The sequence below is a fragment of the Schistocerca nitens genome, chromosome 2 (assembly GCF_023898315.1).
Source record: "Schistocerca nitens isolate TAMUIC-IGC-003100 chromosome 2, iqSchNite1.1, whole genome shotgun sequence".
Lineage (NCBI taxonomy): Eukaryota > Metazoa > Arthropoda > Insecta > Orthoptera > Acrididae > Schistocerca > Schistocerca nitens.
In genome coordinates, this window is record NC_064615.1 from 545,537,386 (window position 1) to 545,561,309 (window position 23,924).

The 23,924-nt window shown below is 39.9% G+C and overlaps 2 protein-coding genes across 2 annotated transcripts in view; both read left to right on the top strand.

The window, feature by feature from the left end:
* The window catches only part of LOC126236552 (uncharacterized), a 325,419-nt gene that overhangs the window by 282,381 nt on the left and 19,114 nt on the right, over window positions 1–23,924 (top strand). The window lies entirely within an intron of this gene.
* LOC126236554 (uncharacterized) lies at window positions 5,966–15,418 on the top strand. Its single transcript, XM_049945967.1, has 3 exons — window positions 5,966–6,015; window positions 11,804–12,031; window positions 14,979–15,418. Exons 1-3 carry the CDS (start codon window positions 5,988–5,990, stop codon window positions 15,038–15,040), a joined length of 318 nt encoding a protein of 105 aa, XP_049801924.1. The 5' UTR covers window positions 5,966–5,987; the 3' UTR covers window positions 15,041–15,418.

Sequence of the window (23,924 nt, forward strand, 5' to 3'; positions counted from 1 at the left end):
GTATTGACGCTTTTATGATACTGCGTTGGTCGTGCGCCATAGTAAGTAATAATTTAACGCAAGACAATGTTGTGACTTGGAAAATGGGAAAAAGCTTCAATTCAGCAGAGTAAACTTTGTAATGCAGAAAAAGACTTGAGCACATAAAAAGTGGTTAAGAAATAAGGAAATATTTTAAAGATCAAATACCCATCTGGCTAAAAAGCGAAAATGTGTAAATTGTTTCGAATTACAACTTTGTCCCCCACTCTTCTGTTAGAGTGAAAGTCACACAAGGAACGACTTAGAGAGAAAGAGTCGATGCTTGACACATCACCAACAGCTCCACACACGGAACACATACGTACTTAACATGATAAGTGTTTAATTGTTTTAGGTTTTAGTGTAAATGGCATATCAGTTATGTATGTAGTACATTCAGCCACGTGGAAGTAAATTATGTCACATTCTCCTTAGAAACATGAAGTGAAATATTTTTCCTTTTGATGCCTTTAACCTCGCATTTTGCAAAAACAGACAAAATGTCTGGTGGGATACTGCAATCACTGGTTATACGATGTTACTTATAATCCGTCATGATTCCAAAAGTTTTATTCACGTAGCTGGTTTCTGTCCGTCCAGAACCATCTTCAGATATGCAAATTTCATTTACAGGAGTAACCCGTCCTCACACAGCAACATTCACATGCTGCGTCCAGCTGAAAATTCCGGTATGATCTCGAGGGCCCTGGACAGTCTGTCGCACCACACTGGCTCTTCTCTTCTGGAACTGCCTCGTACTCTGTGACAAATGAGCGGACAGATGTGTCAACAAAGATGAATTCTCTGAAACCTTCTGTAGAAGCCTTATTATTTGCTGTTGGTACTGAAAATGACAGACACTCTCTTTCCTACAGAGCACACGTACTTCTATTCCTCCAGCCCCTGCAGAACATAAACGAATGTAGACTTCCTTTGATTACATCCTTATTAACAGTATAGTATCAGTTTTGTTCATGATCTTCGCCTTGTTGGCAACCAAAGTTACGGGCTACTTTTGTACTTTTTACAAACGAGGGACAGCTTTGACAACGAACTTTCGGAACCGCACAAAACCATGTATAAAGTAACACCCGATCAGAGAAAAACCAGTGGTCTGTGTAATTTCCATGCAAAACATTGCATTCTACCACAAGCAGCTTTTTAATAGAGAGAAATAAAGTAACAGGATGTAATTGAAAAGTAAATAGGGAACTTTAAGAATATTAACATGTAATTCAATGACGTCAGTGTAACATGCACTTTCAGTCAACAGTGCAAAAAGAAACTCTGCCTAAAGTAATCATATAGCTCAAAACACACATATTCTACACACCTGATAGTGCTTATACCAATTCTCATTCTGCAGATGCGGAAGTGGTTAAAACAATCCAGACGAGTACAAAGTCAACACCTCATTAGATCCACGTTTCTATATCCACAATCGCTTCCATATTTTATCAGTCCAACAAACAACGGGACATTAATTACATTTTTAAATGATATTGTGAGTATGTCAGTGTCATTACAGGCCTTCCACCAAGTATAGTGCAAAATATGCATATACTCAGTTGCAAAAACTTGATTGTACATCAAAGAGTGAAGTGTATAATGACAAACTTATGTGAATCTTCTCTTGTGCTTTGGAACATCGTAGTTATACATAATCAGCGATCCTTGTGATGTAGAGTTTATATGAGCGAAATATGTAACCACCAAGAGATGGTAATGTTTTGTGGCTTTTAGTGGAATATCTCCAGCTAATATCTTTGCTTGGAAAATTTGCACTTAGAAGAGAACGATGCGTATACCGTCACCATCAATTACGCAGCAACACGTTCTTTTCACTTGCTGCGTGTTCGCCAAGGAATAAGGTAATAAATCGTTTCATGTTGATCTTTCGTCATTGTTCTACTCTTGCTTGCCTCCGCATGAATGTTTCGTGGCAGTTGTTTCAGGTTCCTTTGAAATATTTGTGGCAACAGTGTCTTTTGGCCCTTGAAAACAGATGTACTACATCTTTGCTATCAATCTGTCATTGATAAAGCGACATGAATCGTGTAGCTGTGGGTAGAGGTATGTAGAGACTACAACACATTAGCTGTAGTTTTCTCGCCTCTGTGGGACAGTGTTGATGATGAAGACATTTCGTACTGGGATGAGCTCTGGTCACTGTTCCAAACATTTTCACTCAACACACACTGCTGTGTCATACACACGTTCACTTCTTCCACAAAGAGCTTTTTTCTGTGACCAGAATGAATAATACATTAGTAAATGAATCTAATGCAGCCACGCCGTTTGTACAGACACTTTATGTTTCACTGAAATCGACTTTCGTCTTGTTACTGTCGTGGAGATATGAATTTCATTTGAATTAGTACAGTATATATTTTCATAGTTTGACCGTTATTTTATTCCACACACCATTAAATATCACCATTAAATTTAAAACATTCTGGGAAAGCTAAGTAATTTAACGATTCCGCACCTGTATAAATCAAGTGGATGTGAGCTAAAGATGTTAAACAGTAAAATATAATGATAGGGATACTGATTTTGAAGTACAGGAAGAACCTGAACGTGAAGGTGGTTACTCAAACAGTACACGACGTCCATCTCCAGAGCAACAGCAACAGTCCAGTCAAAGTGAGTACGATCTATGTACAAGCAAACCGTCGAAATCCAGTGTAATAGAAGATATTGATGACAGCCTACTAGAAAACACTGATGATGGCTGTGGCTGTCGTGGCTTCAATTCCTGTGGCAAACTAGTGGGACACTATAAGTATATTAAAAGTAAATCAAATTGCCGATTAATTGTAAATTGTGCGTCTAGTGAAAGGCAGCAGGAGATCGTTTGAAAGAAAACAGACGGTCCCAATTACAAGCTCTAAATGAGCATGTGGTATCACGATTTGATAGAGAGAGGTCGTGTGGCTCTACAGTTCGCTGTCGGAATCTGCAGATGTGGGCACTAGAAACGTCTAAAATGGTTGACTTGGACAATTTCAAAGCTTCGAATTCGTTTATCGACAGTCTTAAAGTTGAGAATCGCATTTTATCCGTGCGTTTTACTACATTTGTCACACAGAAAGACAAAGAAGACGATAACATTACACGGAAGATGGCACAACAGTTTGTGGAAGAAGTGAACGTGTGTATGACACAGCAGAGTGTGTTGAGTGAAAATGTTTGGAACAGTGACCAGAGCTTATTCCAGTACGAAATGCCTTCATCATCAACACTGTCCCACAGAGGCGAGAAAACTACAGCTAATGTGTTGTAGTCTCTACATACCTCTACCCACAGCTACACAATTCATGTCGCTTCATGAATGACAGATTGATTAGCAAAGAAGTAGTACATCTGTTTTCAAGGGCCAAAAGACACTATTTCCAGAAATACAATCAAGTTTTGGCAACTGAGTACATGCATATTTTGCACTATACTTGGTGGAAGGCCCGTAATGACACTGACATACTCACAATATCATTTAAAAATGTAATTAATGTCCCGTTGTTTGTTGGACTGATAAAATATGGAAGCGATTGTGGATATAGAAACGTGGATCTAATGAGGTGTTGACTTTGTTCTCGTCTGGATTGTTTTAACCACTTCCGCATCTGCAGAATGAGAATTGGTATAAGCACTATCAGGTGTGTAGAATATGTGTGTTTTGAGCTATATGATTACTTTAGGCAGAGTTTCTTTTTGCACTGTTGACTGAAAGTGCATGTTACACTGACGTCATTGAATTACATGTTAATATTCTTAAAGTTCCCTATTTGCTTTTCAATTACATCCTGTTACTTTATTTCTCTCTATTAAAATGCTGCTTGTGGTAGAATGCAATGTTTTGCATGAAAGTTATACAGACCACTGGTTTTTCTATGATCGGGTGTTACTTTACACATGGTTTTGTGCGGTTCCGAAAGTTCGTTGTCAAAGCTGTCCCTCGTTTGTAAAAAGTACAAAAGTAGCCCGTCACTTTGTTTGTAAACAAGGCGAAGATGAAGCAGCTAAAAGCTCATCAACAAAACTGATGCTATACTGTTAATAGGGATGTAATCAAAGGAAGTCTACATTCGTGACTTCCTGTTCATGTTCTGTAGGGGCTGCAGGAATAGAAGTACGTGTGCTCTGTAGGAAAGGGAGTGTCTGTTATTTTCAGTACCAACAGTAAATAATAAAACCTCTACAGAAGTTTTCAGAGAATTCATCTTTGTTGACACATCTGTCCACTCATTTGTCACAGAGTACGAGGCAGTTCCAGAAGAGAAGAGCCAGTGTGGTGCGACAGACTGTCCAGGGCCCTCGAGATCATACCGGAATTTTCAGCTGGACGCAGCATGTGAATGTTGCTGTGTGAGGACGGGTTACTCCTGTAAATGAAATTTGCATATCTGAAGATGGTTCTAGACGGACAGAAACCAGCTACGTGAATAAACATTTTTGCAATCATGACGGATTATAAGTAACATTGTATAACCAGTGATTGCAGTATCCCACCAGACATTTTGTCTGTTTTTGCAAAATGCGAGGTTAAAGGCATCAAAAGGAAAAATATTTCACTTCATGTTTCTATGGAGAATGTGACATAATTAACTTCCACGTGGCTGAATGTACTACATACATAACTGATATGCCATTTACACTAAAACCTAAAACAATTAAACACTTATCATGTTAAGTACGTATGTGTTCCGTGTGTGGAGCTGTTAGTGATGTTTCAAGCGTCGACTCTTTCTCTCTAAGTCGTTCCTTGTGTGACTTTCACTCTAACAGAAGAGTGGGGGACAAAGTTGTAATTCGAAACAATTTACACATTTTCGCTTTTTAGCCAGATGGGTATTTGATCTTTAAAATATTTCCTTATTTCTTAACCACTTTTTATGTGCTCAAGTCTTTTTCTGCATTACAAAGTTTACTCTGCTGAATTGAAGCTTTTTCCCATTTTCCAAGTCACAACATTGTCTTGCGTTAAATTATTACTTACTATGGCGCACGACCAACGCAGTATCATAAAAGCGTCAATACTTTATATAGGACGTATTTCCTAAGAGCCGTTAAGTGCCGTTTCTCTGGAGTTATAACAGATATACGGTACTTCCGTTTTGAATTGTGTTGCTAGACTCAATCCTAACAAACAATGCTCGTCTAGCCTTTCATTTGACTGCTAGTGTCTATAGAAGGCGTCGGTTTGTTGCTCTTTACACGCAAAAAGATTTTTTAAGGAGGGGAATTTTACGTGCCCATATGATATGGCGCTCCCAGATTTAATCCACGGGAAGTTAGATGTATAACTTTGCATAACAGTCTGTAGCTAAAGAATTAACCACATATTTCAAATAGATTTAATGTATTATACAGGACGTAGAGGTGTAGATCTAGAAAAAATTACAAATGCTGCATGAAACACAACATTACGTCTAAGAATAATAAAAAAATGTAGAAGATGGTGGAAACTGCTTACGTAATCTCTAGAGTACACTCCCTCGAATGATTCTAAGATTGGTAACTAGACTGTAGTATCTAGGTATTAAAGTTCCTCTATGCACAAGAGTTTCCTCTTCAAAATGGAAAGCTCTTTATACCGGACGGTGAATGATATAAACGTCACTGACATCTGTTCACCTCCTTTCATCAGCATTCGAGCCGTACGACATTAAAAGATAGGCTTTATTGAGAGAAAAAAATATTCCTTTCCAGCCTGTGCCTAAAGTATGGTAACCAGTTTTATTGAACGCTGTAGTTGTAATGCTGATAATACGTTTGACATAGCGAACGATAACAGATCTTTTCAAGCACAAGGAAAGTCAATCTGCTGCTAGTTGCTGCAACCAGAGTTCACGGAACGGAAAATCAGGAGGAGACTTAACGATAAGATTCGATGATGCCATCGGGTATTTAAACATATATAAATGAAAATATAACACAGAGAGCAGTAGTAGTTTTTGTCGAGTACAATGAAGGCTGCTTTGTTGCTTGTTGCTGGTAAGTATTGGCAGAATTTATTATCTGTCATTCACGATAAACATTTGTTCTTACCCCTATTTTACATAATTTCTCATGTATTAATCCATGCGAACAGCTATTTCCATGTATAGAAAGTTAGTCGATTGGCCGAAAAAAAATGAAATACAATCCAGAAGACTTTAAAATGCATATCTTATTTCGAATGAGCACTTGTTAATCATTGCTATTGTGAAGCTTATCTCGTCCACTGTAATCTATTTGTTATATCGAATCATCAGCAGAGTGCAGTAAGCAACCGTTAAAACACTTGGACGACATTATATTCTTGTTGTATCGTAACATGATACTCACATATACTCTCCTGTGCATAAAACTGTTGCACAATAAATAGAAACAAAGCATGTAATATGGAGATCGATTCTTACCGATACTATTTAGACAGTTCCAACCCATTCGTTATTGCACGAGTATTTGCTGTGTACAAAACTTTATAAATGTAAAGAAAAAAAAGAAAGAAATGCTACGAGTGGCAGTCTTACTGTAGGAAACCGTGATTAGGTATCACAAAGTTGTATGAATGAACTTAGAAATCAGAATAAAATGTTTTCCATCTCCAAAACGATTGAAAGCTGCCTTTGGTAAATAGCTAATTACACTGAAATCACGCAAATACGTTAACAAAGGTAATGCGGGATATATACAAAATGCGATTGCGCGAGCTTCGATGTAAAAAACACGCGTAAAATGAACACTAAAGACGTTAATCTGTGATGAAATAATTCTAATAAAAATTTTAATTGCGACTAGCAACACTTCGTAGATACTATATTGCGTCACGTAAATAACGATAAAGCTGTGTCTTTAAAAATATCTTTAGTCGTGACCGGAAGTAATTAATTCCTTATCCTTATCAGATACTATTCGAATAGTGCCGTAAAACCTTCCTTCAAGGCAACAACCAACTGCCTGTACTAATGTTATATAGAGATATGATATTTACAGAACAAAACATAAAATCATAAATTTACTTTTGCTTCAAGAAAGACAGTATAGTTTTGTCACTCAAACATGTATTGCACTTATATAACTTTTCGGTTCAACTGATTGTCTGTGTTAGAATAGCAGTGCTGCACCATATGAAGAACCATAGTTACTACAGCTTTCTATTACAATGACTACTTGATTGAAAATTAGTTCTCAATTCAACGGATCTTTTTTATCTATATTTTTCCCTTAAGACTTTCTCGGAAGTTATGATGAGAGGACAGGAGTACGTTGGTGGTTTTTTCTGGACCAATCTAATGTCCCAAGAAAGCTGCCGGACGGGCTGGTCGAGCGGTTCTAGGCACTTCAGTCTGGAACCGCGCGACCGCTACGGTCGCAGGTTCGAATCCTGCCTCGGGCATGTATGTGTGTGATGTCCTTAAGATAGTTAGGATTAAGTAGTTCTAAGTTCTAGGGGACTGATGAGCTCAGATGTTGAGTCCCATAGTGCTCAGAGCTATTTTTTGAACCAAGAAAGCTACTATTATACTAGCATGCGTATAACACATCTATAAAACTACTGGATTCATCTTATTTTGCGATGAGTTGCTTGCAGTACGATGTAATGCTATTTATGAAATTCAGTTTAGACAGTAGGCTCTTTTGATTAGCGATGAACTTGAATAAACTTGGGCCACACTGCTTTTTTCATTAACTCTAAAAACCTTCATGCGGTCACGTACTACGCACATACACGTGCTCCCTCACTTATATCTTAGCTTCCCCCTTATTATAACACCAATTCCAGCACAATTTGTCATATCTGCCCCAAGACACATGTCTGTACCAAAACGCAGATTGGTCGCAACTCATCCCTCCGTGCGTTCTTACGCCAACGATATTATTGTTACACGAAATGTATGACCCGTGTCATACAAACATAACATCCCTGTCATTTCCAGACTATTTACTACAACGACTTGACATAATTATTTGTTATTTATTCTTTAATCATATATTACACTCTCATAAAATATCGTGGATGATTAATTACCCTAGTACATATAGTTGCTAAAATGGTTTTAAATTTATGAAACCAAATAGCTGGAAAATACGTGCTGCACGGTGTCGTAGTTTTACAAGCTATTACGTAAGACCTGCATTTGTGAGCCATCTGTAAAGGAGGATCAAAATGGAGTTTGGTATTTTCTTTGTGTAACAGCAGGCATCAGTGTTCTGGCAGTTTCAGAGAAAAAACGACAACGTAAATGTTTTTCATAAGCTGTTCAAAATACACACCTATTTTGTTAGAATTAACGTATATGCTGCACTTGAAATGAACTGTGAAGACGGTTTACAGTATCACCAAGTACACGTGCTCTGAAAGTATGTATCTTAGACCTCATATCTTCGGGACATTTTGCTTATGTTTTCGTCCAAAGTACCACCTCCCAAACTATGGGATACTTCCCTTATACTGTGTAAAGTGTGAACAGTTATAGCCATATCATAGCTCGCTGTCGTACCATTGAAAATATCTTTCCGACTATCACTTTTGTTCCATTAAGAGTGTTTTGTTGAACTTTTTCTGCAGTGAGTTACCGAATAAAATCATAAATCAGGTCCGATATCCGGTATTCTCATACGGTGTCCACTAAATGTCATTTTGGAACTGTATTGAATATTGTTCGGAATATTTCAAGGAACGAGGCTTCGATGTGGGCGACATTCCCCATAGTGTGATTCCTAGTTGATGAGTATCACAAGACTTCTGTTTGCTGAAATAGTTTGGTTTTATATGGAGGAGACTTCCGTCCTCCAAAATGGTCATCAACCGTGGGTATAATAGGGGTTCATCTAATCTGCAACTACAACGAGTTAGGCATCCAATCATGTGTGCTTTTTTCGAGTCGCTCGGAATGCTTTGTCGCTCTTTCGACCTACGGTTAACTCCTGCTGGAACTGGAGAAAGATTTGTATAGGACCTTAAAGAAATCTTCTTAGATCCAGATACATTTCCACTACTGAGCGGTATTAGTTTCTACTGGTTCGATCAGTTACGTCAATGTCGACTAGCTGGGTCTTTTGAGACAATTCAACGAAACCTAATTCTGTGGTGAATCAGATTCGGAAAAGCGAAATCAGTACTTCGACCTACTATTTAATAGCTATATGTATTCTGAGAGTTAGTGACTGGTTTTGGAATTCTTTTACACTTGAGAAGAACCATGACGCTAAGCTGTGATACATACTGGAATGCGCACGCAACACCTCTTGTAGGAATGGTGAAAAGAGGACGCCAGCTTTAGTTATGCAACAAAAATGTTACTGCACCAGTTACGTTTTGCTAACAATAGTTTTCGCAATTTTATTTCACCTTAGTGTTGTTGGAAGCAACATAAGTATCCGATCATTTGTCTGCGTGTGTGTAATTCAACGATTTTTCCCATGCGGTCGTCTGTTTCGTCCTCACTGCAATTAAACAACCAGAAAATGTAAATCATAGAATATAATTTCAGCTATTCAAGGATAATATTTTTGGAATATCTTCTTACGCATTTCATACCGCCTTCAAAATACGGAGATTGAGTCAATTCACAACGTTTGTTTGTGCACATTGAACTGTAACGTAAGATGTCACGTGCCTCTATGACATGTTTCGGTGTGCTGGCTGAAAAATTTTCTCATGCGTTACATTTCAAATGTAAAAACTATAAGAGGTACTTACAAACGTAAGATGTACTGCAATAATGAACAGCAACGAAAATTGCGCTACAAGTCACTAACTAAACAAGCTACTAACAAAGGGATTAAAGAAGGTAAAGAGAAGTACGAACAGGCATATAAAGAACAATGTTAAACAATAAGTAGCATCAACAAAATAGAACTGAGGGAGTATCATGTAATAATCAGAAATCCAAATACAGGCCACATAATAGACGCTACTGAAGAAAGCGAGTGCAGTGAAAAAACTCTTATATTCTTTACAGAAAACTACGTAGTGAAACTGACAACAAGTATCCAACAAAACAATTGCATAATAAAATAAAACTGCAATTACTGGAAACACATTTCTTGACCACAGAGTATAAAGAGAAGTACAAGAGCCCTAAAGTTACCATATTGAGATCTCATTCCAAAGAACAGAAGGAAACATGTACAGTCATTTTAAGAGCAAACTACAGATCCAACAGTGAGAGGATGTATTGTGTTCTTGGCAGATGCCATCGTACCGAAGAATATTTAACTGCGGTCCTCAAGCACAAACGCATAGTAGTTTAGATCGATTATGGCTTCCATTATGAAGAATCACCGACACGAATACATTCCTCAGACCATAACGCTCCCTCACTCATTGCAGGTTGTTTGCCTTGAGACGTTTCACGCCCTACAAGCCACCCGCCTTATACCCGATCGAGCAAAAAACGTCTTTCGCCTCAGACGGCCGCTCAAAGCAGGTCCGGGTCAGGTATTGGAGTGAAAATTGAAGCCTTCGTCGCCGGTGATCAGCAGTCGACGTGAGCGTACGAATCTGGAACCTACTGTGGACAGCGGAAAACAACGACTTTGGCGCGATAATCGTTGAGCAGACACTGCTGGTAGCCCCGTGGTTCATCTGGGGCGTCTTTCCCTCAACTGTACCATTCCTGTTCATCCGTACACATTTCCGAAGCTGTCTCTCACTTCTGTCATCTATGGTCAATGTTGTCCCACTGGTCATGCTGTCAGTTTTCGATAGTGCAGTTTTACCATGCACACTTCACTTTAAGCAGGGTGACACTTGAACAGTTTACAAACTGAGGCGTGCATCCACTCTTTGCCTGAAAGGCAATAACCATACCCTTTTGGACGTCAGATAAATAGCTTCGTTTCCACATTATGCCAACTATTGCACTGTCCCCCGCGGCTCCCTGATGATCTTTACATAGCTTCCAGCGTTAATACTGAGCCCTACCGTCATTGAGTGGTTATCTCGCGTTCATGTCGAACAAAGGCGGTGGTCACATTCCTGTGACGGAACCGTGTCTGTACTAGTATCTTGGACTTAACGTAGATAGTGAAATGACTCTGATGTCTCCCATCGTACAATATCCGGAACATCACAAGAAGTTATGTGAGACGCTCCATGCAAGGCTGTCACTTCTTTACCTCTAAATTTAGTTTGAATTTAACAGAAAAACAAACAAATACTAATGGTACCTATTAATCATCTCTATCACGTGAGTTTCAGAGGACGGAACAGGGACAATATTTTAATAGGTTACGTTCATTATCTTGATGAGGAGCAAAAGACTTTACAGAGCCGTCCACTTGGAGATATGTGTGCTTTTCAGTGAAACCCCAGCTACATGATCGTAACGAGGAAGGCTTCCAGCTTCTGCAATACCTTTTCATTCTTTACTACTAAGGGTAGAGCGGGCTGTCTGACGTCAAAACCAATGAAGAACGTAACTTTATCAGCCAAATATCTGGCTAGCCTTCAGTGTGGCAAAGCCTTACTAAAAGGGCATACCTTCCCAAATATAAGTGAGGAAAGAACTAATATTGTCAATTTAATTATGAGATAATAACAATCCAACAAGAACTTGAAAGACCACTATAATTGTATATTGGAACACGAAATTAATTACGAGAACTTGTCCGACATGAGCATAGCGTGCATGTCGCTGTTGATTCGTTCTTTTTTATTTTCTGGGACGAGTGGACTGCTCAAGTAACACATATATAGCATACAGTAGTGTTGCAGTGCTAAGTGGGAGAGTTTCATTAACATCCATTGGACGAAATAGCCATCTGTAACTACGTTCACTGACTTTTACAGCACTGGTAGCAGTGGCGGAGGTCCACGGACAACCAGAAGAGTCGACTACCGCCAACATCGGGAATGATACTCTAAGCACCGGAAATATCACGGCTGAGAGTAGTTTCCTGGGGAGGTCGTCCTACACGGAAGATGACGATGATACCATTTGTGTCGCAGCAGACAACAAGTTCTACTTGTATGCTAATTCGTTGAAGCTGTATTCTTGCTACAACCAACTACCGAAAGGTAAGTTACTTTAAACACAACCGTTTTCTGTTCAAAATTGATAAGATAAAACCAGTTTGTTCAGCATAAAAATTCGCGAATGGTCCCACAGCGAAAGTGAAAATATGAGTGAAATCAAATCAACAAGGAACAGTGGCTACCCTTGCAAGTCTTCATGATTCTCCACCAAAACCATTCAGAGCAATTTGCTGGGCATATTTAGTCCACCTTTTATAGTAATTTTCTTGCCCCTTAAAACTGCTGCATGTTTTTCACTACACACCCTTGAATTCTTTTAGGAGGATTATGTCGTGGAACGCGACATGAAGTACGCAGAGGGCCATAGTTTCAACATTTTACGAAAAGATATTTTAAGAGCCGACGGAAGTTGGTACAAGTGCCGCGGTCCGTAGCGTGTGGTTAATTTTCACAGTGAATGTGTTGGCAGTGAAGTACACACACCTATACTAAGCTTAACACTATAAACCGATAGGCAACGTACACTTTTCTTCATACCCTGTAGAAGGCCGACAACTGGATTAGTGTGTGTAAACAATACCCGTCATACGCTTAGGAACAATTATAAATAGTCTTGCAAGTTTAAAGAAGTTAATAATTTAACGACGCGTTGACATTGAGACGAAGAATTAAGTGAACTGGGCAATGATAAGTGAACGTACTGGACTACATCTTATCGGAAACATCAGGTTGGCATTAAATTAGGGCACAGACTCATTCATTGTCTTAGTGAGACATCTACAATGTAATATCGGACCGAAATAAATGCTACTTATAGGCGATGACACACTGTACTAGCAATCAACCGTATAACCATTGCAAAAAATTTCCCAAATATCGGGCATTTATATGATAATAGCAGCATGCCACACATATTAATTAGTAGTCAGTGAAGGTTGAAAAAAGAACCTGATAAAAGCACGTTACTTAGGCCAGACCAAAATATCGCGAAAGAAGGAGATGTGGGGTTGTCGTATTACTGGTTAAGATTTCCACTGCGTTATAAGTTGTGCCTGCACGCGTGTTGGTTAGTACAAGAGTACATGAAAGTTAAATAATGAATATTTAGATGAAAATGTCTAGAAAACAAGCGACAAAATCTACATGTATAGTAAGTTTGTTACTATACAACCACGACATTATTTAGTTTGGCTTTTCGTGGCCACTGCTGTAAGCAGGCCGATACATTGCAGTCATCAAGAGCAGTGGTTAATGAAAACGCACCACCTATCGAAGCTTTCAGAAGAGCTGTGCCTATACTGTGAAATTGCTCATCGTGTCCTAGCAAAATATCACGATAAAAACTCATGATGAGCCGACCGAAATGCCCCAGTCCCACGTGCTATAATATTGCGGACGATTAATAAACAGAAGGTGGCCTCGCATCTCACACAAAGCTGAGGTCCATAACTTCACAGGGATCGTGCAAAGTAACACTGGCGCAATTTCAAGAAAATAATTCTTCAAACTCTAACAAAATGTGTATCCTCTAGAGTTGGGGAAAACTGAAGGTCTCACCACTAGAAACGTTTGGTGTCTCTCAAAACAAATAACATTTTGGTGATCTTGCGCTCTCCAAACTTGGCATTCTGAGTGATGGAGAAAGGTACCTAATTCATTCAGTGTTTCTACAGGGTGATTGCGTCGTTTAGCATCCGCAGTTCTGACTTTGACGATAGCTTCTGACATTACGGCGAAATTGTAAATTCTTTGTGATTTCGTTTATCTGTTGTCTATTCAAGTCTAATAATTGAATTTATGTCAGCGATGAGTCTCTATCTGTGTCCCTTAATGTTGGTGACTATTAAGCCTCACGAAGGCTAAGTCCCATCACAAATCAGCAATCAACTATCCCGTTGTCTGTCTAAACGGTAAAGATGATTTTACTTCAGTCCCACTTCTGACTAATAATTCCAACCGTAAAACTTTTAAACTTCAGATCGTCTTTAAAATAACCTAGCAGCGCTTAACATGCGTACTACTATTGCAAGAGTACAAGAGAGAAATGAAGTTAACATCTCCATTGCCGAGTTACATTGTAGTCACCGCAATCTTACAGCTCGATGGGGCTACAACCCTCTTCTAGGAAAAATGTTATCTTTGGTCAATTTATGGACTGGGGTTTAACCTTCGTAAATAATAATTTCTTGAATTCTTTCTGTTTCGTATCATATGGTATTCTTTCATTCAGTCCTTTCTTTATGATAAGCATTAGTATTTACATAACACTGTTGTTAATTAAACTGTCAAGAGTGTAAATTTTGTTGTCAGTAGCTGTCATCACTGTCAAGATGACTGATTTCTCTATTTCTTTTTGCAACAAAAGGGTGTTCGTTATGGGTTGGGCGAACGTTTGGACGGCGGAATACCGTTCCTGACCTGTACACGAAGGACAGAGTAAACGCATTTCATCCCGTCACGTTGGATCGTTCTACTGTTAAGATGGTCTCACGTACGACAAAGTTTTACGGTTACTGGGGACCGGCGGTGCTGACCATTCCCTAAACACAAACTCAGAGATCGCCAGATCAGTTCCCAGCAAACGAAACCGAGGTCCCTCAGGTTATCGTCATTTACCTCGTCACAGGATACATGTGTTGCTCACTGAATGCTTCGCACGCCAGGAGCATTACCCTCCTAGAGGAACGTGGTTCTAGTGACATCCTTAAACTTTCGAAATAAGCTATGTCAGGTTTATTCGCGTCGCTAATCTTCCAACGGTCTGCTACAGTACCAGTAAGAATAGGAACCCTGTAACATAGCACACTGTGTGACCCCACATTATCTGTGATACACGACCGTAACATAATCTTGTCACAATGCTGACAGTGAAATTCGTGCTATGTAAAAAAGGTGAAGACTTACCGTTGTCTTATCACTAGTAAAATTAAACTGCTATGTTAATTTTGTACTTCCTATCTTTACTAAAGCTCATTTCTCTTAATTGCAGTTTACGTGGTGAAACCAAAGAGTCAATGCAAACCATACCTGTCAGATTGTCCCAGGAACTAGGAGTCTTGTGAATCAGTTGGCTCGGATTGAATCGTCTACGAGGGAATGGAGAATAAATAGCTGGACTGCTGACTGAAGACATCTGCTGTTTCCAGAGGAGCCAAGAAACTGGAAGAGTGTCAGAAATTGACTCTTATACTTAAAAATAACCGGTCGAATCTACACATCCTATTCTGTGTCACTTTCTGATTACTTCACGACATGCAGTAAATACCATTTCTGTAAGCATTAGTATTAAAAACATTGCATATGTATTCTTTTTATGTTTCTGTTGTTTCTATAACAGTTGTATTCCGACGCAATAAAAGTGTAGTTTCATGACGCCAACTGTTATATTAAACGGTAGAATATATTTCTCTACCTACAGGTTCACGTAAATACTGACAAACTACGGCTTGTTATTAACAACATCAAACGCATTTCATCCGTCATCCACGCTGACCTCCTATATTCCCAATGTCCACTTCCAACCTCAACACACTGACTGCCACGAGGACACCGGCGGCCACAGCAAAGACTCACGACTGACGCCACGGCTGGGCCTTACCTGGCCTGGGAAATAAGTGAAAAGTTTGTAATCCAGAGGAAATGGTGTCATATCTCACGGTTCTATATAAATTTATTGCAAGCTATTTGAAATATCGCGCCAAGATGCGTGTTCGCATTATCGAAGTAATAAAATTGACCGCGTACCGTCTCAATTACTAGATCTTGTCGATTGAAGCGTAAGTAAAGGTGCGTGCCGAAAAGTAATGCCTCCGAATTTTTATATGTGAAAACTTATAAAGCTTTTTAAATAAAATAAACTTTATTAACACTCTACATCCTCATTCTTCCTGTCACTATGTTTATCCAAACGAGAGAACAGTTTCTTGATACCCTCACTGTAGAATGTTTGACTTTGTTGAAGGGGCCATAACATTACTTCTACTTGCTCCGCTTCATCACTATCAAAGTGAAACCCTCTAAAAGTTTTCATCGAGTTTTGGAAAAAGATGACGGGCGGATGGGGCATAGTCGGGGTGTATGGACGATGATCTGTTACCTCGTATACAAGGTGTCGGGCTGTTACACATGTCGCATATACATGCTGTGTCGTTGTCATGATGAAGGAAAGGTAGCTCCATCTGTGCAAGAACTCTTCGATTCGTCTTTTCAGTTTCTTGAAGGAATACAACAAGCAGTATCTCGAGCTCTGTCACAGTTACGTAACACACCGCGATGTCACACGCTACAGTACGTACCCCCCAATCAGCAGAGGGTAGCAATTGCGTTATGGAATCGTGAAAGTCGACCGCGTAATATGTACGACGCGTAATAGGGTAACCTGCATTGTTAACACAATGAAAAACTCGGAGGCATACATCCCGTCTTATCAATACTTTCTTTCATTTCTTCTTGGGTAACATCAGATATAAAAAAAAAAGTATGATGCAAAACGAATGCTACTAAATTGTGTTACACCAATAAACAGAAAGATAAATCGAGACAGGTAAGAAAATCGTTATCAGTTAGATTAAGGGAACCATACATTAATCATAAATTTATTCTGCTCAGTACTAAAATTAAATATAAATCCGAAATGGCTGCAAAACAAATAATTTGCTTGATAGGAGTAGATAACAGTGCACACGATTGAGAAAAAATGCCGCACGTCACGGTAGACATTTGATTTCTCATCCCAGTTCGAGACAAAAGTCTATCTACCTAACCTTAGTCCGACTCGCTGGTTAACAGAAATGCTTTTCAGAAAATGAGGCTCTGGTAATGCTGTTACTACATGCAGCGGGGCTAAGAACAAGTAGCACTAATTCTGGGCTGAGGTGGAGCTCTCCCATTAGCTCGGTGAGACGAGAAAATGCCATGGGATTCGGAGACTCAGATATTCAAGTTGAGTTTGCTCCAAACATTCTTTTTCCGTTAAAGCATCAAACAGTATCCAGTTGAAACCTCCAATAGTGGTATGTTATCTTTTTCTATCTGTCTTTATTTAAAAATTAAGACATAACATAAACTTCTTACATGTAAAACGTCTGTTTTACTCTGTCCATGAGATAATTAAAAACAGTTGAAAATAATAGTGCACACAATAATATCGTCGGTATCCAATGAGGTACAACAGACGCAATACGTAGGGGACAATAAATTGCACATTACGTTACACATTTTAATTCCATTCTAGACATCCATCGTGCAAGCTTATCTTCACAGTTCTGGTACGTAGACACACGAACAAATTTCACTTTCGAAAAGGCGTTCAACTACCTTGCATTTGCAAATTTCGCAACTAACTGCATCATACGTTGCTGGAACCTACACAAGACGTCTGCATTAACTTTTGTCCACTTTCCCTCCCTCCTCCACTCACACACCAAATTAGGCTCCAGTGGATTAATGTCGGGAGATTGTAGAGTCGAGAACATCGAAAATCCATGACCGATCCATTTCCTTGGAGATTCTTCTATTCCAATGCGTGGCAGTGTACCATCGTTCCGAAACCTAAAGTGTTACTGAATACCTAGAGAATCTTTTCAAACGCATCGTGTAATGTATTCCAAAGGAACGAACGATGCAACGGCATATGCAAATTGTCCAGTAATAGTTAAGGGGTCAAAAGCACTTCTTTCATGATTCTAGCCTGTAGATTAATGTTGCCATAAACTGGGTGGTATTTTCTGAATTCTTCTAAATTTCTCGCACCTATGGCTGGAAGGTAATAGTTACTAACCGAATGTCACATCATATTACTTCGCGGGTGACGTTGATATATAGCAAACGATGCGGGGATGCAGGTTTACGACGCCAAACATAGGAGTGAAGGCAAGGCACGGCGGGCACTGTATCCAAGTGTGATGAAATCAGGGCAGCACAGGGAACGGACATGCTGTGAATAACCGATACATTGCAGATAGAAGTGCAGCTAATGAATTGTATGTAGTGACCGAAGAGGGTTGAGGAAACCTGACGCTGTAACTATTAAAGAGCGCTCCACTTGTTTCCTCCAGAGGAAATACGTCTGCGGTGTAGCTTGAAGGCGAGTGAATAACGATTGTTTAAATTGCACGCCAACCTCGACGACATGCTGGTGATGAATCTCGGCGGCAGAACCGAACCGCTGTAACTACTACCAAGCTCTGCTGTACGGACGCGCTATAGCTGTGGCGGGGCGGGCTGATGCTGCACCGTCGCGAGCAGCGAGATGGCCGCTAACTTCCGTTCTCTGGATGACATTGTCTTGGGGACTGCAGGCTGCTATTGGCTGGGGCGGGTCGGAGGCACCAACTAGCGACCCCCCGGGTGAAGAGCAGTCTGCGGTCACTCACGAATAAGCCCTGGCTGCTAAGGCTAACTACAACAAAGGCTGAAAGATGTTTTCCCTTTGGCGCTGTAAGTGGGGTCCACAAGTTGCGTTTGAGGGATTCGTCACCCACGTCCCAGGCTACCTATGCAGCCAAAACCCGCTGCGACCCCTTAGCTGTGACGTGAGTAGGAGCGCTACGTCTGCAACGCAGGGTGGCCGGACGACGATGCAGCAGATTCCACCACTGGTATTGGTGCTGATCCACGCATGGACGCCGCGTGGCGCCATCACTGGGATCGGTGGATGGTCTGCTGTTTAACATCGATGCAGTCAAGTCAACGAAACAGTTGCCGGTTTTTCTCTGCACGCTTGGGCGTAAGTCACCCCTCTCTGCCAAACAATACCTCCCTGCCGTTCCGACTTCCTGCAACCCTTGAGCGCTACATGGCGGTTGTGAAATGTCACGTTTACAGGTGACAGGCAGGTTGTGTTTCAATCAATAATGATTGATGTGAGTTGAAAATAGCTTCACGAGTGAAGGTAGTTTCGTCAGTGTATGCCACGTTAGTTTTAAAATGTTCGCTATCTTTACTTGGTCCAGAATACAGTCACATAGCTATACTCTTCCATTTCGGTCTGTCTGTCGATGGTGCTGAATTAGCTTGCTATGATACAGAAACAGATCATTGTACATCACTTCAAAAACTAGTTTTTCACATATCTCAAACTGCTTTTGGTGATGTATTAGAATGGTTTAAAGAATTGCGTTATCTGTTTGTGTATTAGGTTTTATCCTTGGGCGACTTCTGTGCATTACTTGTATACGAAGTTTACCCATTTCCCAGAAGACTGTGCTTCAGGTGAGGAAAACCATTCTCATCAAGATGGCGTCTTCTGTGGTAGTGTGTAGCATAAGCACGAGCAACAGCAGCCCATTGATCGGAAACACTCAGAATCCAAAACATATTAAGATATTTATATTTTGTCCGTTTCATCGGGAAGCTGCCGTATATAATCTTGACAGGAGTGGCCATGGTAGCCCACTATGCCGTCAGTAGACTCATACACTCAGGTTAATGGATCCAACTCTCACGCCATATGTCACGATGCTTTATAGGCCATTGCCCTGTGTTGAAATGATTCCCAACATACAAACGGCAAGAGCTAGGGATCGTGAATCCAAAAAATGAAAAAGAAACCTGACGAGGATTTGAACAACGGCTGCATGAGGATGTAGGTTTGATGTCTCATCGGACCACTCAGTGACCTGCAAGGTCTGGCACGGTTATGTGGGATGACACACAGTCCTCTTTACATTCCGATGCCCTACACGATGTGACCATATCTCCTCGCTTTCACCCAATATGTGTTTCCTAAACGCACCTCATCTTAATTTGAGAGTAAATTTTTGATTCGGCTCTAGTTAAAAATTCGCATGCTGGCATTTATTCATCACCCTGTATATTGACTAAGGAAGTTAGCCGACAAGAGTATGTATTAACAAATACTGAAATTACAAATGGCTACAAAACAAGAGTGTTGCTCAGTGGTAGTTGTTGTTGTTTACGTTATGATTGGAAGGAGCTCTCCAAGCCTCTTTATGTCTCAGAATGTGTGGTTTTAACTGATCCCTTTATCTAGTCAGGTTCAGCCCACAATTTTCTTTTCCCCGAAATTCTGTTCAGTGCCTTCTTATTAATTACATGATGTAGCAATCTAATCTTTAACATTATTCTGTTGCACCTCATTTTAAAGGTTTCTGTTAACTGCTTGTCTAAACTGTTTATTGTCCATGTTTCACTTCCATACACGACCACAGTCCCAACAAATATTTTAAGGTAATATGTCCTACACTTTAATTTATATTCGATGTTAACATATTTCTCTCCTTCGAAGACACCTGTCTTGCCATTGCCAGTTTATATTTTACATCCACTGTAACTCAGCCACCTGCGTTCCCTTTCGCCTGTTTCATTTCCTGCAATTTTTCTATCTTCTCCATTCGTCAAATGAATGCAGTATCAGACCGAGTGTATCGCGGCGTATACAATCTTCAAAAAAACTTACAGCAATACAGGCGGGAGATACCGTTGACAACCTCTAATATATCTGCAGAAGCACACCTTGCCACTTTCAAGACAAAACTGCAACAAGTAAGTGCGATGGAAACCAAATTAATAGTTCGGCTTTCACTGAAAGTCCATAAAGATAACACACACACTGTCAGCACTAGCGGCAACACAAAAATGGCCGTCGTCATGTGACCGAACCCGCCGATTCCACGTGTGACCGATTCGTAGCATTAAATAATTCTCGTACGAAATCGAACGGTATCGTACTGTCTTTACGAAACGTATTTGGAAAAAAAAACGGTCAACTACGTACGTCATTTCTTATGTCTTTCTTTGTACTAATTTTGTTTAAATAATTACATTTTCAGTGCACATAATAACGTTAGTTGTATGCTGCTGAGTGAAAGTCCTGCGCCAGCCGTCCGGACGAAAGCGGAAGTCCTTTGTAAGCGGGCAGCGGCCACCCCTCCTCTGACGCTTAGTGACTCTGGGACACTGGCATAAAAAATCTTAACGGTGTCTCCACGGCCGCGTTCCACTACTTTTCTCAAGTCACAATACAGCCATTCAGTCACCCCTGCTCACGTATACTTTACAGTGAAAAATGTTACTGCAAATATTGTTAATAAACTTTCTACGTTCAAGGAAATCTGTGACTGGTGTAACCTAATGGACTTTACACTGCAAGGCGATCATTTAACGTGGGCTCCTACCCAAAGCACAATGTGGATAAAGGGGCTCCATGCGCAAATTCGGTGGAGCACACAGGATTGTACAGTTTTTAACCTACCTGCTGTCAGATCCATCCACACCGCAGTAGCACACCACAGCAGTCTCGAAACCTTACCTTAATTAGGCCCACTGTAAGAAAAACTATCCCTAAAACTTTATTTTCGTTGGCCAGGTCTGATGGAGCAGTTTTGAAATCTTTAAGCGTTTTTCTTTTACTTACTTTTAGTGTTGACAGTGCGTTTCAATGGCTGTAATTCTTTTTATTTTTTATTTTATTTTATTTTTTTTACGTGAATTTACCTCGAAACTACAAGGTAGTAAACTAAAACTGGCCAAGTGGCAGCCATCTTTACTTTTGAAAAACTTGTTACGTTAATCATGAATTAGTAAGCGAAGCAAATTTAAATTTGTAGCAAAATTAATGTTATTGAATAGACTGTAGTTTATTGCTTTGAATAAAGCGACCAAATTTAAAGATGGTGTTAAAAACCAAAGCAAATACTTAGATTGAAGAATGGTACAAATGGCTCTGAGCACTAGGGGACTTAACATCTGAGGTCATCAGTCCCCTATAACTTAGAACTACTTAAACCTAACTAACCTAAGGACATCACCCATGCCCGAGGCAGAATTCGAACTTGCGACCGTAGCGGTCGCTCGGTTCCGGACTAAAGCGCCTAGAACCGCTTGGCCACCACGGCCGGCCTTAGATTGAAAGTCTGTCTCTCTCTACTATGAAGCAGTTCGTAATGATAATTAATTTACTTATTGTACCTTTTACTCAATTATTAAACAAACATGACCAGGAAACAGGACTGGTGATGACTTGGAGCAGAAATTTTCTAAGAATAACCTGCCTGATAAAGATTTGTCGTAAGTTGAAATTTCTGAACTAGAGAAAGGAGGCAATTTTGCTGTGACGCCCCAAAACGTACCCACAGAGGATATTGTAGCAAATATTGAGGCAGGTATCCGTCAACTTCCACAGAAGTGTGCTGACGAAATTAGGATGGAAACGGCTAGAATTTTACGTACATGCAAGCCACCCAACAGTAATTTCTCGCAGGCACAAAGGAATGCGCTGATGGATATAAATGCAAATAAAAACATTAGTGTTCATAATGCAGATTTAGGTGATGCAACCGTCATTCAGGACAGTGTGGATAAACCAAGAAATTTCAGAGGATCCGTCTATCAAGATTTTGTTGTTGTTGTTGTGGTCTTCAGTCCTGAGACTGGTTTGATGCAGCTCTCCACGCTAGTCTATCCTGTGCAAGCCTCTTCATCTCCCACTACCTACCGCAACCTACATCCCTCTGAATCTGCTTAGTGTATTCATAGTTGGTATCCCTCTATGATTTTTACCCTCCACGCTGCCCTCCAGTATCAAATTGGTGATCCCTTGAGGCCTCAGAACATGTCCTACCAACCGATCCCTTCTTCTAGTCAAGTTGTGCCACAGACGTCGATTCTCCCCAATCCTATTCAATACTTCCTCATTAGTTATGTGATCTACCCACCTAATCTTCAGCATTCTTCTGTAGTACCACAGTTCAAAAGCTTCTATTCTCTTCTTGTCCAAACTTTTTATCGTCCATGTTTCAAGATTTTGAGAATGACTAATCGACCGTTGAAAGCGTCTTCATTCGCCTCCGAGGATAAGAAGCTGCTTTGTAAAACGGAAGCGTACCAACCTAGACTTTATGGCTTACCCAAAGTGCATAAACCCGAGATTCCGTTGAGGCCAGTTGTCAGCGCTACAGGCGGACCAACACGTGATTTAGCTAGGCACCTTGCCTAATTGCTGCAACCGTATATTGGTAGGACAGATAGTCATATTAAAAATTCAGCTGGTCACGTAAAACCCTCTGTACTTCCCCGCATCCTATTCTGTACATTGATTAACATATTAATCACGAAAGTGGTTACAGTCATTAAAATTTTTTCATTGAATGGCAATAACATTTTCCTTATCGTTAATTAACAATTGGGAATGAAGTAATTATTTTATGTCAAAGAGCTTTGCATACAAACATAACACTTTTACAAATATATTTGCTGACTCCTTCTACGTCTTTCTGTAAAATATCGATCTTTCATCATACCAGTACCCTAAAGCAAAGTAAAAAATTATTTAAAAAATTATTTAATTTTTAACGGTGGCATCACATATGCCCCACATTTCGTTAAATCTTCCTGCAGGGATGAGTTTAACGGAATGTTTTTTTGGTAAAACTCTATTCCTCTATGAGCAAAATTTTTGTTATACCTTCCAGCAAGGTAACACCTTACCAAAAACCAAAAATCTAGATAAAATCAATAATTACATAAACTACTGTTCCATCTCCTCCTCTTATCTTTGAATATTTGGTCCACATTTCGTTAAATTACACATTACTCTTCAGTTGCTTTTTTTCATATTATAGATTTATCTATATTACTCTTATAAGATTAGCCCAAAACATTAACACATACAGTATACCAAATACACAGTTAAATAACAAAATTCTCCTGAAAACAGAGAAAGTCTGTACGTCACACAAAAGGAAACAATAGAGATAAGGGCAATGCGCCCTAGAGCGTCCCTTGCTCATTTCGTTTCTTACGTTTGTGGAGCTATTAGTGCGCCCTTTGTCACTCCCAACCACTTTCATTTCCCCGGTGAGTCCTTGCTCACCCCGTTTTCACCATCACTTGTATTTCAAGGCTTTCTAGAAGCACTGGCCTTCCTACCTATATTTACATTTCGGTTTCCCTGTAACTCTCATCTCATCCCATA

Bases quoted from the DNA above. Each gene is read 5' to 3' on its own strand.
- LOC126236554 (XM_049945967.1), top strand. From the start codon at position 5,988: ATGAAGGCTGCTTTGTTGCTTGTTGCTG. The intron at 6,016-11,803 runs GTAAGTATTGGC...TGACTTTTACAG, and splicing joins TGCTTTGTTGCTTGTTGCTG to CACTGGTAGCAGTGGCGGAG. The intron at 12,032-14,978 runs GTAAGTTACTTT...TCTTAATTGCAG, and splicing joins CTACAACCAACTACCGAAAG to TTTACGTGGTGAAACCAAAG.